Here is a 14548-nt window from a genome sequence, read left to right as displayed (position 1 = left end):
CAACTGCACTACAATTAGATTGCAACAAAGCTACAACTACAGTATAACTACAAGACTACAACTACACTACAACTATAACTAGACTACAACAAGACTACAACTACAGTACAACTACACTACAGCATTACAACTAGAATACAACTACACTACAATTACAACTAGACTCTAGATGAGCCTGGCCTCACCCTCATTAGCCTGCCACAACACACACCATTAATCACGTGTGTGTGCATGTGTGTGTGTGGGGGGGGGGGGGGGAGAGACGCCTGTCCTATGTCGAGACTGCAGTCATGAAATAGTAGAGCAGGGATAAACAGACCAATTATAGAGGAAGTGGCTCTGTGTGTGTGTGTGTGTGTGTGTGTGTGTGTGTGTGTGTGTGTTACGGTGAACAGAGGTCTATCATTTACTGTTCTCTGTTCACTAACTAACCTCTGTAGTGTGAATGGTGTTGATTAAATCCTGTGTGTTTGTGTGTGTGTGTGTGTGTATGTGTGTGGTCTCACAGTTGAAGGCAGTGATTACAGTAACTTGAGAAGGGGCAATTTAACTTTTCATAACAATCTTCGCTCACACACACACTGGATCCAGATCTCAACTCAAAGCAACTTTCAGGTTCAAAACCTTTCTAAAAACAGTCAAACCATGTCAGTCGCGCGGTAGAATTTTCTACAACTCAGTTTCTCCCCCCATCCCCCCACCCCCCCCCCCCGCCCCCCAAATTAGAGTTTTTTTAAGAATTTTTGGTCACGTCTTGACAATTGTAATTCTAACTAGCTTGAATTCTTATTGAGTGACAGCTATAACAGCCTTTATGTTTAGTAGGAGCAATATGCTAACATTATACACGATATCCTTAGTGCTGCTGCTGTGTATGCTAGCTAATGTCAGCGCTAGGTGACTAGCTGTTTAAAACTGCTGTTTTTTTGTTTTATTTTGGTGGGGGGGGGGGGGGGGGGGCTGTAAGGTTTCCCCAAAAGACATATAAATCAAATATATATCTATCTGCTGTGTGAATAAAGCAAATTTTTGAATCCTTTCCCCCATTTGTATTGGTACTGTCACCTGTCTGGAGGTCGAATATTGCCCAGCCAGTTTTGGTCGGGAAGCCAGGGTAACAAACGGTGGAAAAACAGAGGCAAAAATATTTTAGACTGTTTTATTTGCATTGCTGTGGTATCCTCTGCTTTTCCTGAATAAAAATACATAAAATCATAACCCAGCAGACCGCAAGTCCTACTGTTTAGTCCTGACGAGTTTTGGTTCAGAAGTCAGCTAAACTAGACTGAACATAGTCCGCTTTCTGTACATGAGAATGAATGAGATGAAATATTGAAAATGAACAGTCACGATACTATTTAACGGATCTTTTTTTTTAAAGAATGTTCGAACCTTTATCAAAATGCTCTTGGAAGACGAAAACCTTGTAAATCCAATTATGGTGTTTTCTTTTTTTGTCTTGTTTTATGTGAATTGAAAGGAGGGATATGAGTGTTAGAAGGCAGATTTAAAGCTAAAATAGTGGTACTAGGGACTAAAGTGGGTGAACTTAAATCAAAGAAAAGCCACTTCAATGTGACGCAGAGTGATCACTCTTCCCTGTAGACATCAAAGTTGAAAAATATATGGTCTAAAGTTATTCTGCTGTGATCAAAGATCCTGTAGCCACTTTTTTAGGCTCTCTGCTGTCATATCTATGCTTACGTTTCCACAGCCACGATGAGTCAGCATTACTAAATTTGACCAAAGTCCTCTGTGGCACTAACTTTACCCAGGATGCCCCAATGGCCAACACACACACACTTAACCACTTTGTGTGTGTGTGTGTGTGTATGTGTGTGTGTGTGTGTGTGTCTGTGCGTGTGTGTGTGTGTGTGTGTGTGTGTTAATGCCCTACCATCTCAGAATTGTCAGCAGCAGAGAAGTGGCTGTCACAGTCGGCTCCTTCAAAGTGGATGGTCCAGGTACCGGGCGAACGGGGATGGGGCGTTAACCGACAAAAACCTAGCAGAGAGAACACACACACACAGTGTCATTTACATGAACGCTGAGTCATAAATGTAGGTTCTCTATTGCGTAAATAAGAAAAAGAGCAGACTCTCAAAACACAAACCAGCTTGACTGATCGATGTTTTGATTGCCACTGTGCGTGTTTGAGTGGCAACATGGCTCTGCAGGTACGTTGAGTGGATCTGCAAGTATTTTAGGGGATTTCTAAGTACTTTGAGCGCATCTGCAGGTACTTTGAGTGGATCTGTAAGCATTTTAAGGGGGTTTCCAAGTACATTGAGTAGATCAGCAGGTACTTTGAGTAGATCTGCAGGTACTTTGAGTGGAACTGCAGGTACTTTGACTGGAACTTTGAGTGGATCTGCAAGTATTTTAAGGAGATTTCCAAGTACTTCGAGTGCATCTGAAGGTACTTTGAGTGGATATGAGGTACTTTGTGTGGATCTGCGTTTTTTTTGTTTTTTTGTTGAGTACATCTGCAGGTGCTTTGCTCTTACCTCTCTGCAGCAGCGGATCCAGGAAGTCCTGCAGGCCGTTGGGGAGACTGCGCACCACGTCGCAGGAGTAGCCGTCCTCAGGGAGGAGGAAGGGGAGCTGGAGGTCGGGATCCTCCTCCAGCTGAACCTCCCTCCCATCGCTCCTCGCCAGCTCATCTGCTGTGTTCTCTGCCACCGCCACCACGTGGTCTATCAGCTCCTATACACACACACACACACACACACACACACACACACATACCACAAGCAGCAAACAGGTCAGGCAAGGTGAAAGAGCTGGCGATGATGCTGGTCAGCTGCTGAGATAGGCTGGTTCACTAGAAATCTGTACAGCACCGGAAACTGATGCAACCTCATATGAGGAAGGAATGTATTCAATACATCAAATGTATTAACAAGAAGACAGTGGTGGTTACCTGACTAGATACTATGGTTAGCTAACAGATATTATCTTAACATAAATTCCATTAGATCTATCATTAATTTTGGTCGGCAGCGAAATCCAAACAGAAATTGACTGTGTATTCCATGCTGTTCAGGCCACCAGAGGGTGCATTATGTCAGCTGAAAACCCTGTATATTGTGTGTATGCATGTGTGTATGCATGTGTGTGTGTGTGTGTGTGTGTGTGTGTGTGTGTGTGTGTGTGTGTGTGTGTGTGTGTGAGAGTGTCGTACAGGCGGGATATAAGGCTCATCGGGAGCACAGTGGTAGTTGGTCATGAGGGCATGGAGCTGCAGGGAGTTGAGTTTGAAGCAGGTGTTGTGGATGTTCTGGACGTCCTGCATGGAGTATTTGTCCATGGTCAGCAGGGTGGTGGCCTGGAGGGGGACAAACAACACAAACAAAAACAGCTCATTCTCTATCCCATATATCTGCAAATCTATTTATGAGCCTAACCCTAAGTTTTACCCCTCCTTCCCTTGTTATGACCCTCCTACCTGTACGATGCGGCTGAGGTGGCAGTCGGCGGCCAGCTCCAGGCCCTGCTTCTCCGCCCAGGCCTCGATGTGGCTGAGCTGCTGGCGGAGGATGGCCCCCCAGTAGTGGCAGCACAGCCCCGACTCGGCCTCCGTCACCAGCTTGTTGAACAGCCACATGTTGATGAAGTGGAAGAGCTGTGAGAACAGCTGGATGGTCAGGGCGGCGTTGACCCGACACCGCCGGAGCAGCGACATCGCCCCCGTCAGGGTGTGCAGGACGTCCTCTGGAAAGAGAGGCAAGTATTACAAGTTTTGATTTGACTCTAGGTAGGAATTGTAGGTACTGCTTCTATGTCATTATTGGACCGTATTAGTGTGTGAGCGTGTGTGTGTGTGTGTGTGTATACCTATTTTGGGTCTCTGTGGGTTATGCTCCTCGGGGTCGTCCAGGAAGGCAGGCATGTAGTTGTTCAGGTCAGCCTGGAGACAGTGGACCAGGTACCTGCACACGCACATAACAACATTTCAATGACTTACAGGCTATGTTTCCATGCAGGCTAATAATGCCATCTTAACGTGATTAAGACAATGGTCTGAATGCGGTTTCCGAGCAGCATCTCACTGCGTCACATCCTTCTCCGTGTCAACTAACCCAACAATCAAATAAAGTCATGTAAACTCGCATTAATAGGGGAAATCACGTCACTTCAATCCCTGTAAACACTTCAATGGATCTATTGTGTTAATCTGATTATTCACAGTAACGGGAGTATTGTGTGCATGTAAACCAACGTTCAGCTGGCGGCGGTGAGGCGAAGTCCAGTGTGGATCGCTAATGTCGCTTAATCATTTTCCACTTAGCTCGTTAGCCTGATTGGTGTAATTTCCTATAGGCTAACATGTGGTTTCCATTAGCTGTGATGGCGTACAGGGAGACAGGGGACAGGACTGGGGCGGGCTTGATATTTAACTTTGGTAAAACTTTTTTCTTGAAGAGTTCATGAACCACCTACAGTAAAATGGCTGCTCTGACCCATAGTCACCTTCCACTTTAATTTAGTAAACACAGTCTATAGGTTATACTTCTAACACATCTACACATGACAACCTAGAACCAGGTAATGTTATTTCATTCTTTGTTCCTAGGTCATACTTCTCAAGATGTAATTTCGCCGGTTAGTAGTTACAGACACACACATGTCCTGACTTTCCCTGGCCGGAATACACCTCTCAAAATTCCATGATAGTTCCATGACCAGTGGGAACCCTGACAACCCCCCCACCACACCCCCACACACAACCACACAGACTGACTTGAAGGCCATCTGGACAAGGTGGGCGAGGATGTCCTGGGCGTCCAGCGTGACGCGGCTCAGGTCTCGGTCCTGCTTGACGAAGTTGAGGAGCTCTGAGGCATTGGCCATCCAGAACGCCAGCGCCCCCGCGATGTTCTTCTGCTTCTGAAATGCACCAATCACAGCCACACAAACACACACGGGGAGGGGGGAGGGGGGGGGGGGGGGGGGAGGAGAGGGGTTAGAGCAGCAGCAGCCAGTAGACACTGAGAGAGTTAGAAAAGAAGGGAGGAGAGGGGGTTTCTGTTTGATTGGCAGCCAGAAGGAGCAGCAGTTACTTCAGGGATAGACTCGTGCCCCGCCCACCCCTCTTCTTTAAGCCCTCCCAGTCCCGACAGGTGGAGTGGTCATCACTGTCAGTCACATTAAGACGTTTAGTGGAAGAGGTATAGCCTCTATAACTCTGTGTGAGGGAAGTGACATCAATGACCACTGCAGTTGCAACTCCCTTCACCAAGTCACCAGACACCAACCTCCTCTGGGAACTAGTCGGTAATGCCGACTAGATTGGATTTTTCCAATCCATTGGTAAGCTAAAACATACCGAAAAACTAGGGTTGGACGGATGAAGGCCGATACAGATATTTTTGGATGGAATCCGCCAAAAGACTAGTCTTTGTGCCAATATTCAATATCTTCAAATTTTACCATTTTCCCGTCAAGTAATTCCAAGAATTCATTGTTTCCTCCAGAACTTTATTCTTCGGGTGGAAAAGCCTAACCGCATTTCAACCATGGGACACTAACCGTGTGTTCGCACTGTGAGCAACGCGATCACCAAGTCACTGAAGGTCCATTCATTTCCTATAGAGCTGAGAGACCAAGGAAACTCGGCCAATGTGTGGATGGTCAACAGACTTGTCGGCTGAAAAAGGCTGGTCATGACCAAACTTTTCGCAATCATCAACAGCCAATCAGATTACCGACAGTTCCTTGTTTCCGATACATCTGCCTGGCAAGTGCAAAATGGACTATTCAAACTTCCCAGTTCTCTACAACTTTTATTTGAAGGACTACAGGAATAAACGTCTCAAAAACAATGCTTCGTTGGGGTCAATAGGTTTTTTCCATTAATGCTATCTAATCAACACTTGCTGACTAACCATGTTAACTCATCAAAACGATGTAACATTATAAAAGGCAATAAGAAGCATTGAAAAATATATGATTTGCCTGTAGACAGCTGTAGCTGCAGATGCTACTACATAGATGCAATCAGAGTCTCTGGCAACGGCCACAATCGGTCAGAAGTTGCTCACACTGTGAACAAACAGTGAAACCCAGGATAATAATGCTAATATCGGAGGATAATGAATAACATCATTATCATAAGTGGCCGACACGATCACATATCAGTTTTTTAATAAAAGGTCTTTATCGGCCCCATGTATCTGTCCAACCTCAGTGGAAACCAAGCGCTGCCCTAATATTTTTCTCATCCCAAGATCAACAGGGGGCAGGACAGAGCTCAGTGTCTGGGGAGCTGATTGGTTAATATCCCCGTCACTCAAAGGGGGAGGGTTGTGCGAGGCCCGCCCCTCTGCACTCGTCTATCCCCGCCTTGAAAAACAGAACAAATAAACGAAACAAAAAACAAAAATAAGGAACTCCCTTCATTCAGAACAGCCAGAGAAAGAGAAACGGAGCGAAGTGCATCCAAAAAGAACGATGACAAAAACATATCGAGAAAACCTTTAAAAACACAGACAGACAGACGGATGGATGGACATATTAAATCAATTTCCAAACAGACGAATAAAGCGGAGGAAGTGGAGGAGGTCAGTGGGGCGTGACTTGTCTCTCATCCACACTGTTGAGTAGGAGAAGCAAGACGTGATGTCACACAACATGGATGCCAGAATTAAAAAGATGGAGCCACGATGGGAAAGAGTGGTTGCTTTGGTTTTGGTTTTTTGGTTTTTTTAGTACCAGGCAGGTCCAGGAAGCTGAATGGAATTAGTTGGGTTGATGTTGCTGTTGTTGCTTAGTTTTCCAGCTGTGGGAGGACGCATTATTATGGCTTTATTTTACATTTCTGTTAGAATGGAGAAAAAGAAGCAGCAGCAACAATGGAGGGCTGGTAAAAAGAAGCAGACAGAGAGAGAGAGAGAGAGAGAGAAAGAGAAAGGTAGAGAGAAACATAGAAGAGAGAGATAGAAAAGTAAGAGGTATTTAAGTAGAGAGGGAGAGATTGATAGAAGGGTGTTGAGAGGTAAAGAGAGAGAGGTAGAGATGAGGGTGGACGACATGCAATATTCGATACCGCAGAAAATATTGCGATACTTGATATTATCGAATATAGGCCCAAGCCTAGCGACATGGCGAACTTATATAATCACTGGTTAAAATTTCTATCACAATTTGCCTTCAAAGGAACATCGCAGACATTGTTATATATTAAAGCTGCAATAAGTGAAATTTTCTGGCCACTAGAGGGTGACAGAAACCGCAACACATTTGTAAATAAAGCACAGCAAAGCCACTGCACTACAGAGGCCTTCTAAGGACAAACTTAGTAAAGCAACGTGCATAAAGGCTAATAGCTAAGCTAAACGTACCTACAGAGGAGTGTTGCCGGTTACCAGTCTCGCTTTGCCAGATTTTTCTCTCGCTGAAGGTTACATGTCCCACAATGACAAGTGAAGAGGCAGGTAGCAAGTTTACTAGTTTAACAAGTTTACTCGCTCGCTTCATTGATTCCGCCTTTACAATAATTTTTTTCAGGAATGGGAGGGGGGGAGCGTCGCTTTTAAACAGTGAGGGAGGAGACAAGCTAGTTTTAAAGAAATGAAAAGCTACTGAATGGACCGGGAGGAGCTTCATTCAGGAGCGGAATTTGACAACAAGCTTTAGAAAAGAGGTGAAAACAGCTCAAACTGCTATGCCACAACTGTACTTGAAATGACAATAACAGCCAACTTAAAGATCTAGCTACAATGTTTTACCACAATGAGCGATGTATGACCTAGTCATACTTCAGACTTTGGGTCTTACTATTCATTTCCTTTGTGACTGGAAGCTGTGCAGTGAAACTAGAATTCCTTAAAATACGTGAAAAAAACCTACTTAATTAACTTAACATTTCTAACTAATGCTGATGGTCTTTGTTGAAGTTACCTTTGTTCTTGTTGCATATACACTCACCGGCTACTTTATTTGGTACACCCTCCTACTAATTGGGTTGTAGATAGATATGTAACTTGCAACAAAACCTTAGAAAAGGTTTTTTGTCCATATCGCCCACCCATAGAGTGGTACAGTCAGAGAGAGAGAGAGAGAGAGAAGTAGAGAGAGAAAGATAGAGAGAAAGGTAGAGAGAGGTAGATGAGTCTGTAGCAGCCGTATCATGGTGTGCTATCCTACCTGATCCCCTTCAGGAATCTCCTGGATGAAGGGAGGAGAGGAGGAAGGAGGAGGAGGAGGAAGAGGAGGAGGAGGACACGTTCACAGGACAGAGAGAAAACACGTCAACAGCTACGGTATGGACACAGCTATGTAACACATACACACACTCTGAACACACACAGTCGTGGATTAGAGGGTAAATCAGTTCATCAACCCTCTACTATAGACAGAACACTGATGGAAGTCACATCAAATGTCACAAACATTACAGGGTGTCTGCAAATATCCTGTTCAACTTAAGGCTTTTTAGGACCTTTCCATGCCAGTTAGAATGGAATATAACACCAATTTCGCAACTGAAAAAACAAAAGTGAAAATGAAAACAGACCTGTCATAACATCAGGTCTGTGTGACTGGGCTGATTTCTCACGAGAAAAACAGAGAAACACCAAGAAACCACAGCATTCTTAAGACCTTTAAAACTGAATTGTAGATATTAAACCGCTTTATTTAACTGTATTTGAGACCGTCAGACATTTTACAACTTCTCCCAGCCCCTGCAGACACCCTGCATTAACTGCAAATATATAAAATAGGCTTTATATTTAAATAGGTGTTTATTTGTATATTTTACAGGTTTGGGGCAGTGGTAGTCTAGAGGTTAGAGAAGCAAGGCTGGCGACTGGAAGGTCACAGCTCAAAACCCTGGACCAACTGGGAAATTGTGGGTCAGCAAATTGAATGAGTAACACCCTCCCCCTCCCTCAGCAAATCACCAGTCACCAGTAGAAGACTGGTTGTACTACAACATAGAGGAGAAAATGAAGAGTCGATCTCCAGCATCTTCCAGGACTGATGCTCCCACACAGTGAAGCCAAACATGATCACTCCCTTTCCAGAGCCACATCGACATGACAGAGATACTCCCAAAATAGACTCTACTGTGGATTAGTCAATTCCCTGGTTTATATGTGGTAATTAATCTCTCTGTGACAATAATGGAAAATGCCCACGCCCAACACAAACACTCTAATGCAGATGATGAGCCTATTTGAAGTAGGAAGCTTTAACATTCCCACGTTCCTCTCAGCAGCTTAGGATATTTCCCCCGTCCCCAGAAAAACCATCAAACCAAAATCCTCCTACACATGGACTGAAATAGAGGAAGTCTTCCAGTCTGCAGTGTGTGTGTGTGTTGTCTTTCATAACTTCACTGCATGCCAAGGGCAATGAAATATAGTTAGCTGCCAGCTAAACTAATAAAAGTGAATGGCTAAGAAGAGATGGCATTTGCGTTTTATTGAGCCATAGTGGGGAAGGCCTTCGATGTGTGTGTGCGTGTGTGTGTGTGTGTTGTCTAAAAAGGATAACCACCTTTGGCATTAAGAGTAATACTAGGCTCCATGCTAACACTTTACCGTACACTATGCTGAGTGATAGTAGGCTCCATGCTAACACTTTAGCATACACTATGTTGAGTGATAGTAGGCTCCATGCTAACACTTTAGCATACACTGTAGGCTCCATGCTAACACTTTAGCATAAACTATGTTGAGTGATAGTAGGCCCCATGCTAACACTTTAGCATCCACTATGTTGAGTGATAGTAGGCTCCATGCTAACACTTTAGCATAAACTATGTTGGGTTACAGTAGGCTCCATGCTAACACGTTAGCATACACTGTAGGCCCCATGCTAACACTTTAGCATCCACTATGTTGAGTGATAGTAGGCTCCATGCTAACACTTTAGCATAAACTATGTTGGGTGACAGTAGGCTCCATGCTAACACCTTAGCATACACTGTAGGCTCCATGCTAACACTTTAGCATACACTATGTTGAGTGATAGTAGGCTCCATGCTAACACTTTAGCATACACTATGTTGAGTGATAGCAGGCTAAGGCCACTAGCATTATACAGAGTACACAAATATTAATAAGGCAAAAGCAGAAACGTGTATGAGAGAGGTGACACTATAAAGAGAGGGTCACCATAGACAGATATACACAAATAAACACACACACCATACAACTAGTGGAGCAGTTCATAAGAATACAGCAAACAGGGGGGAATTAAACAATGCAACAGACAATTTAAACATTTCAAAGGACACATCAAGTAGAAACGTTTGAATGAAAGTATGAAATATATGAATTACACCATCATAAAGGAAGGTATGCAAAAGTAACAGCAGTAGAACATACTGAGACGACGCAAAAAAATGAACGAGTGAGATTATGTACGATATGAAAACACCAAAGGATTGTACTGACCTGGATGACTCCTTCCATCATGCTCACCATCTTGTTGACGATGGCGATGACCTTGTGCGTGCGCTCCGACGGCGACATGTCGGGCCGGTAGGTGGGCGCCAGGACGTAGCGGCAGGCCATGTACAGGACGTAGGTGGGCGACAGCTTGAAGTGGACCGTGGAGCTGTTGGTGTAGTTGATGATGGCGGACAGGAAGGCGTCCTCCGCTGGACCGACAACACACACACGCACAAAATAGAAAGAATAGAAAGACAGTGACATGTGAGCTGAAGTGACATAAGAACTGGATTACATTCTATTCAAACTGGTAAACCCCACTCTGTCTGTATGTCATTGTCCCATATAGTCTTCCTGCCTCTTACAGCATATGGCTTCTCCCAGTGCACTGTGGGAACAGGACTCTCCGCTCTAGGACCAATCAAACCCTCCATCGGCTGGGCAAACAGATGAGCTCACACTATGACAAATATACACAGAGTGTGTGTGCACACCAAGTCAACAAACAGAGGTGTTGGAAAGACAGTGCAAGAGCTTAGAGCAACAAAGAGAGAGGGAGGGAGATCTCAGGTTTCAGAAAGCCAAATTTAAGACCGTTTAAGATCTTTTTAAATGCTACTTGGAATTCAATTTAAGACCAATTTAACAACCAAACCAACGAAACAAAGCTGGTAAAATGAGACTATTTCAGATTGAACATAGCTCATGAAAGTTCTGAAACTATAAATGAGACGTAAGAAAAAAGCCACCAAGAAATTAGGGAGATGAAGTCCAAAATGTTTGTCATATTGCATCAACCCTGTTCTGTATTAATCTAAGAGTGGAAAGGCATGTGGGTCAAACTTACTGTGACCAACTGGAAGTGAAAGCAATTTAATACAACATAGGAAAATAAAACCATCACTACTGCCGGTCCCATTCATATCTTTTGGTGAAAATACACAATTCAATGGCATTTGTCTTTGTGTTTGATTTTATATCACCGAATGTAAAGAATATGCAAGTTCTATAAGTTGATATGTCGCTTGAATTCAGCAAAACTAATCCCCATCTTGGGTATATATAAACACAATGTACAGTATCTCAACAATAGCGCTATTGCTCTGCCATTTGCTTTCAATGTAAATTTTGAGGCTTACTGTCTTCCATCTCACACAACACCTAGATATCAGTCAACATCTCATTTCAGAGCATTTCTGAGCCCTTTAAATTCTTTAAATGTGATATTAAAGATTCACTGGGAAATGTGCACATTTACCATTTTTCGTAGCACATTTACCGTAACATATTCATTGCATACCACTGCTGCCTATGCAGCCAGGCCAGCAGGCTCAGGCCAGTGCTTAATAATAATAAAGCTAGAGTAGAGACAACTTGGTGGGGGGGTCAATAGTTTCCAGCCATGGATTGGGATGGAGAGAGGGAGAGAGATCGAGCGAGAGAGAGATCGAGAGGGAGAGGGAGAGGGAGAGGGAGAGAGAGCGAGAGCGAGAGCGAGAGCGAGAGAGACACTAGTACTCACAGTTATCTCTGAACTCAATGCTGGCCGGCAGAGTCAACTCTGCTGCTGAACTGTCCTGAGACCTGATGAGACAAAATAACACTATGAGGACGAGGAGGAAGAGGAGGAGGAAGACGGGGACAACGAGTAGGAGGAGGAAGAGGAAGAGAAGGAGCAAGAGAAGGAAAAAGGACACAGGCGGAGGAAGAAGTGTGCGTGTCTGACCTGCCGTCCTGCTGCTCTCCTCGGATCATGGGTTTGACCATGCCTCTCTCCATCTCCAGCTTCCCTGAGCTCTGTGCACACACACACATACACACACAGAGGACAAACCAGTGGTTGTGAAAGGGGGTCCCCAGCAAAATGAGAATTTAATTTCACTATCATTTCATTTATCATATCATTAGAGAATGTAGACATAATGCATATAATGACTATTGTTATCCTAGGTTTCACCACTATTATCTCCACTGTATGTGCAGCTATAGAGGAGGGAAGTGATAACATAAAATCCTACTGTGTGTGTGTCTATGTGTGTTACCTTGCTGGTGGTCAGGGCGGCTCCACTGTGTACGTCTCCGTGAAGATCGAAGGTGGTTTCCGGTACGCTGCTGCAGAAGAGACAGAGAGACATGCAGTGGTTTTAGAAGAGGAGCGGTGTGTGTGTTCCAGAGGCGACGTTTCATTACCAGCAACAAGAGCTCAGACCTAATCCACACACACACACACACACACACACTCCTTGCTCATCGTCACAGAGCAGAGAGCTGCATCGGGGACGCGGTAAATGAATGACTCGCTCATACATACACACACAGTTTGCTTTAGACACACACATGCACACACTTGTATAACATTCTAATTAGATGCCAGTAGTTACGTGTCTGTATTTGTGTGTGTGTGTGTGTGTGTGTGTGTGTGTGTGTGTGTGTAAGTGAGTGTGACAGAAGTCGGGCTTGAAAGAGCGGCTTTTGCTTTTCACACCTCCTATGACAGGAGGGCATTGATGTCAGATCAACAGAGTACACACACACACACACACAAGCCATTTGCGCTCTCCCCTGCAGGCCTGTGTGAATTAGTGTGAATGCCTGTCATTGACTGGAGGTTTTTGTCACGTACACATTAGCTAACCAGCAGCAATGCAGACTGAACCACAACAGCAGCTGGAAGATAAACACTGGCTACATTTACATACATGGAGAATTCCCTTCTTTGAGAAGAGTTGGATTTGGGAAACACACTTGACGACCAATTGAATTTTGGGAACACACACTTGACGACCAGTTGGATTTAGGCAACACACACTTGACGACCAGTTGGATTTGGGGAACACGCTTGAAGACCAGTTGGATTTAGGGAAACACACACTTGACGACCAGTTGGATTTAGGGAACACACACTTGACCACCAGTTGGATTTGGGGAACACCCACTTGAAGATCAGTTGGATTTAGGGAACACACACTTGAAGACCAGTTGGATTTAGGGAACACACACTTGACCACCAGTTGGAATTGGGGAACACACACTTGACCACCAGTTGGAATTGGGGAACACACACTACCTGATTTCAAATGCCACACAACACCAAAATTTGAACTCTTACACTATTACAACACACAACCAAAACAAGCATGGAGGTGGAGTATGTTTCTTGCCAGAGTTCTTGTATAATTTCCCTTGTGGTCAACTCTAATTGGCTGTTGCTGGTCTCTGTTCCGTCTGTATGGTTGACCGACTCACAAAAATCAAAACGCATTTGAAATACCTGTCATGCTCCTGACTAAATCAAGAGGCAAGAGATTAAAGTTCTGAATCCTCACACACTACAAGATCGTCTGTACGGCCGCCAAAAACTAGCGCCAAATTGCTCTGATCTTGAAAATCAGTTGTGATGCCAAACCATGGCTATAATCGGCTTAAACGTCATGTAGTGTGGCCCCAGCCTGAGTGAAGTAGGTATCCTTGTAAGTGTGTAGGGCAGAGCATTGGAAAGCAGCCCAGACAACCAGCAGGATCCACATCCACAACTTCCAACTCCAGGCTTGAAGTCCAAAATGAGGCACTGCACTTCCCAGAGATCACCTGTCAATCAAACAGTGTGGGCGGAGCTTGGATTTTCTGTTGATGCAGTTTTGAGTTTCTGTAGGTGGCGTATCAATCAGATAAAGAGTAGCAAAACATACATTCATTTATATGAAAATGTTGCAGATTATTACTTTACACTCATGGGCTGACCAACTACCTATTTTCATAAATAAGATTTCAGACTATATAATCGGATGCATTTTTAGTCAACTGATTGTTAAACATCAGGAATGTGTTTTCTCTTCCTCCTCTTCCTTTCCATCCCAGCTCTTTTCTTTCATCCCTCTCTCTCTCTGCTGTATAATCCAGAGTGTGGTCAGGCGGTAGCATTAACTCTGGATTAGAGCTCCGTGGCAAGTCAATATATAAATCACAGCAAACAGACAATCAAATTATTGAAAGCAAAGAAGTAACCAGGTAGTGGTAAGAACGTTGCAAAAACTACCAAAGTATCCTACTCAAGTAATAGTACTGTGACTTCACTGAATTTGTACTAAAGTTGAAGTAAAATTAGTGGTGTAAAAATAAAAGTAAAAGTAAAATGACTAAGAGTG

General features: G+C 44.1%; 1 protein-coding gene across 7 annotated transcripts in view; it reads right to left on the bottom strand.

Moving 5' to 3' along the window:
• Positions 1-14548, bottom strand: part of afdna (afadin, adherens junction formation factor a) — a 96754-nt gene that overhangs the window by 39077 nt on the left and 43129 nt on the right. For 4 of the 7 annotated variants that reach the window (XM_078289709.1, XM_078289712.1, XM_078289713.1 and 1 more), the window contains exons 11-21: positions 12446-12515; positions 12130-12200; positions 11926-11987; positions 10407-10612; positions 8149-8169; positions 4745-4890; positions 3838-3932; positions 3449-3714; positions 3185-3328; positions 2508-2706; positions 1898-2004 (exon numbers count right to left, since the gene is read on the bottom strand). In XM_078289709.1, coding sequence (XP_078145835.1) covers positions 1898-2004; positions 2508-2706; positions 3185-3328; positions 3449-3714; positions 3838-3932; positions 4745-4890; positions 8149-8169; positions 10407-10612; positions 11926-11987; positions 12130-12200; positions 12446-12515 — 1387 coding nt within the window. The remainder of the gene's footprint in view (positions 1-1897; positions 2005-2507; positions 2707-3184; positions 3329-3448; positions 3715-3837; positions 3933-4744; positions 4891-8148; positions 8170-10406; positions 10613-11925; positions 11988-12129; positions 12201-12445; positions 12516-14548) is intronic. The other 3 variants (XM_078289711.1, XM_078289714.1, XM_078289715.1) reach the window with 1 other exon arrangement.

Source organism: Centroberyx gerrardi, chromosome 18, assembly GCF_048128805.1.
Source record: "Centroberyx gerrardi isolate f3 chromosome 18, fCenGer3.hap1.cur.20231027, whole genome shotgun sequence".
Lineage (NCBI taxonomy): Eukaryota > Metazoa > Chordata > Actinopteri > Beryciformes > Berycidae > Centroberyx > Centroberyx gerrardi.
This window is presented reverse-complemented; position numbering and strand designations above follow the sequence as displayed.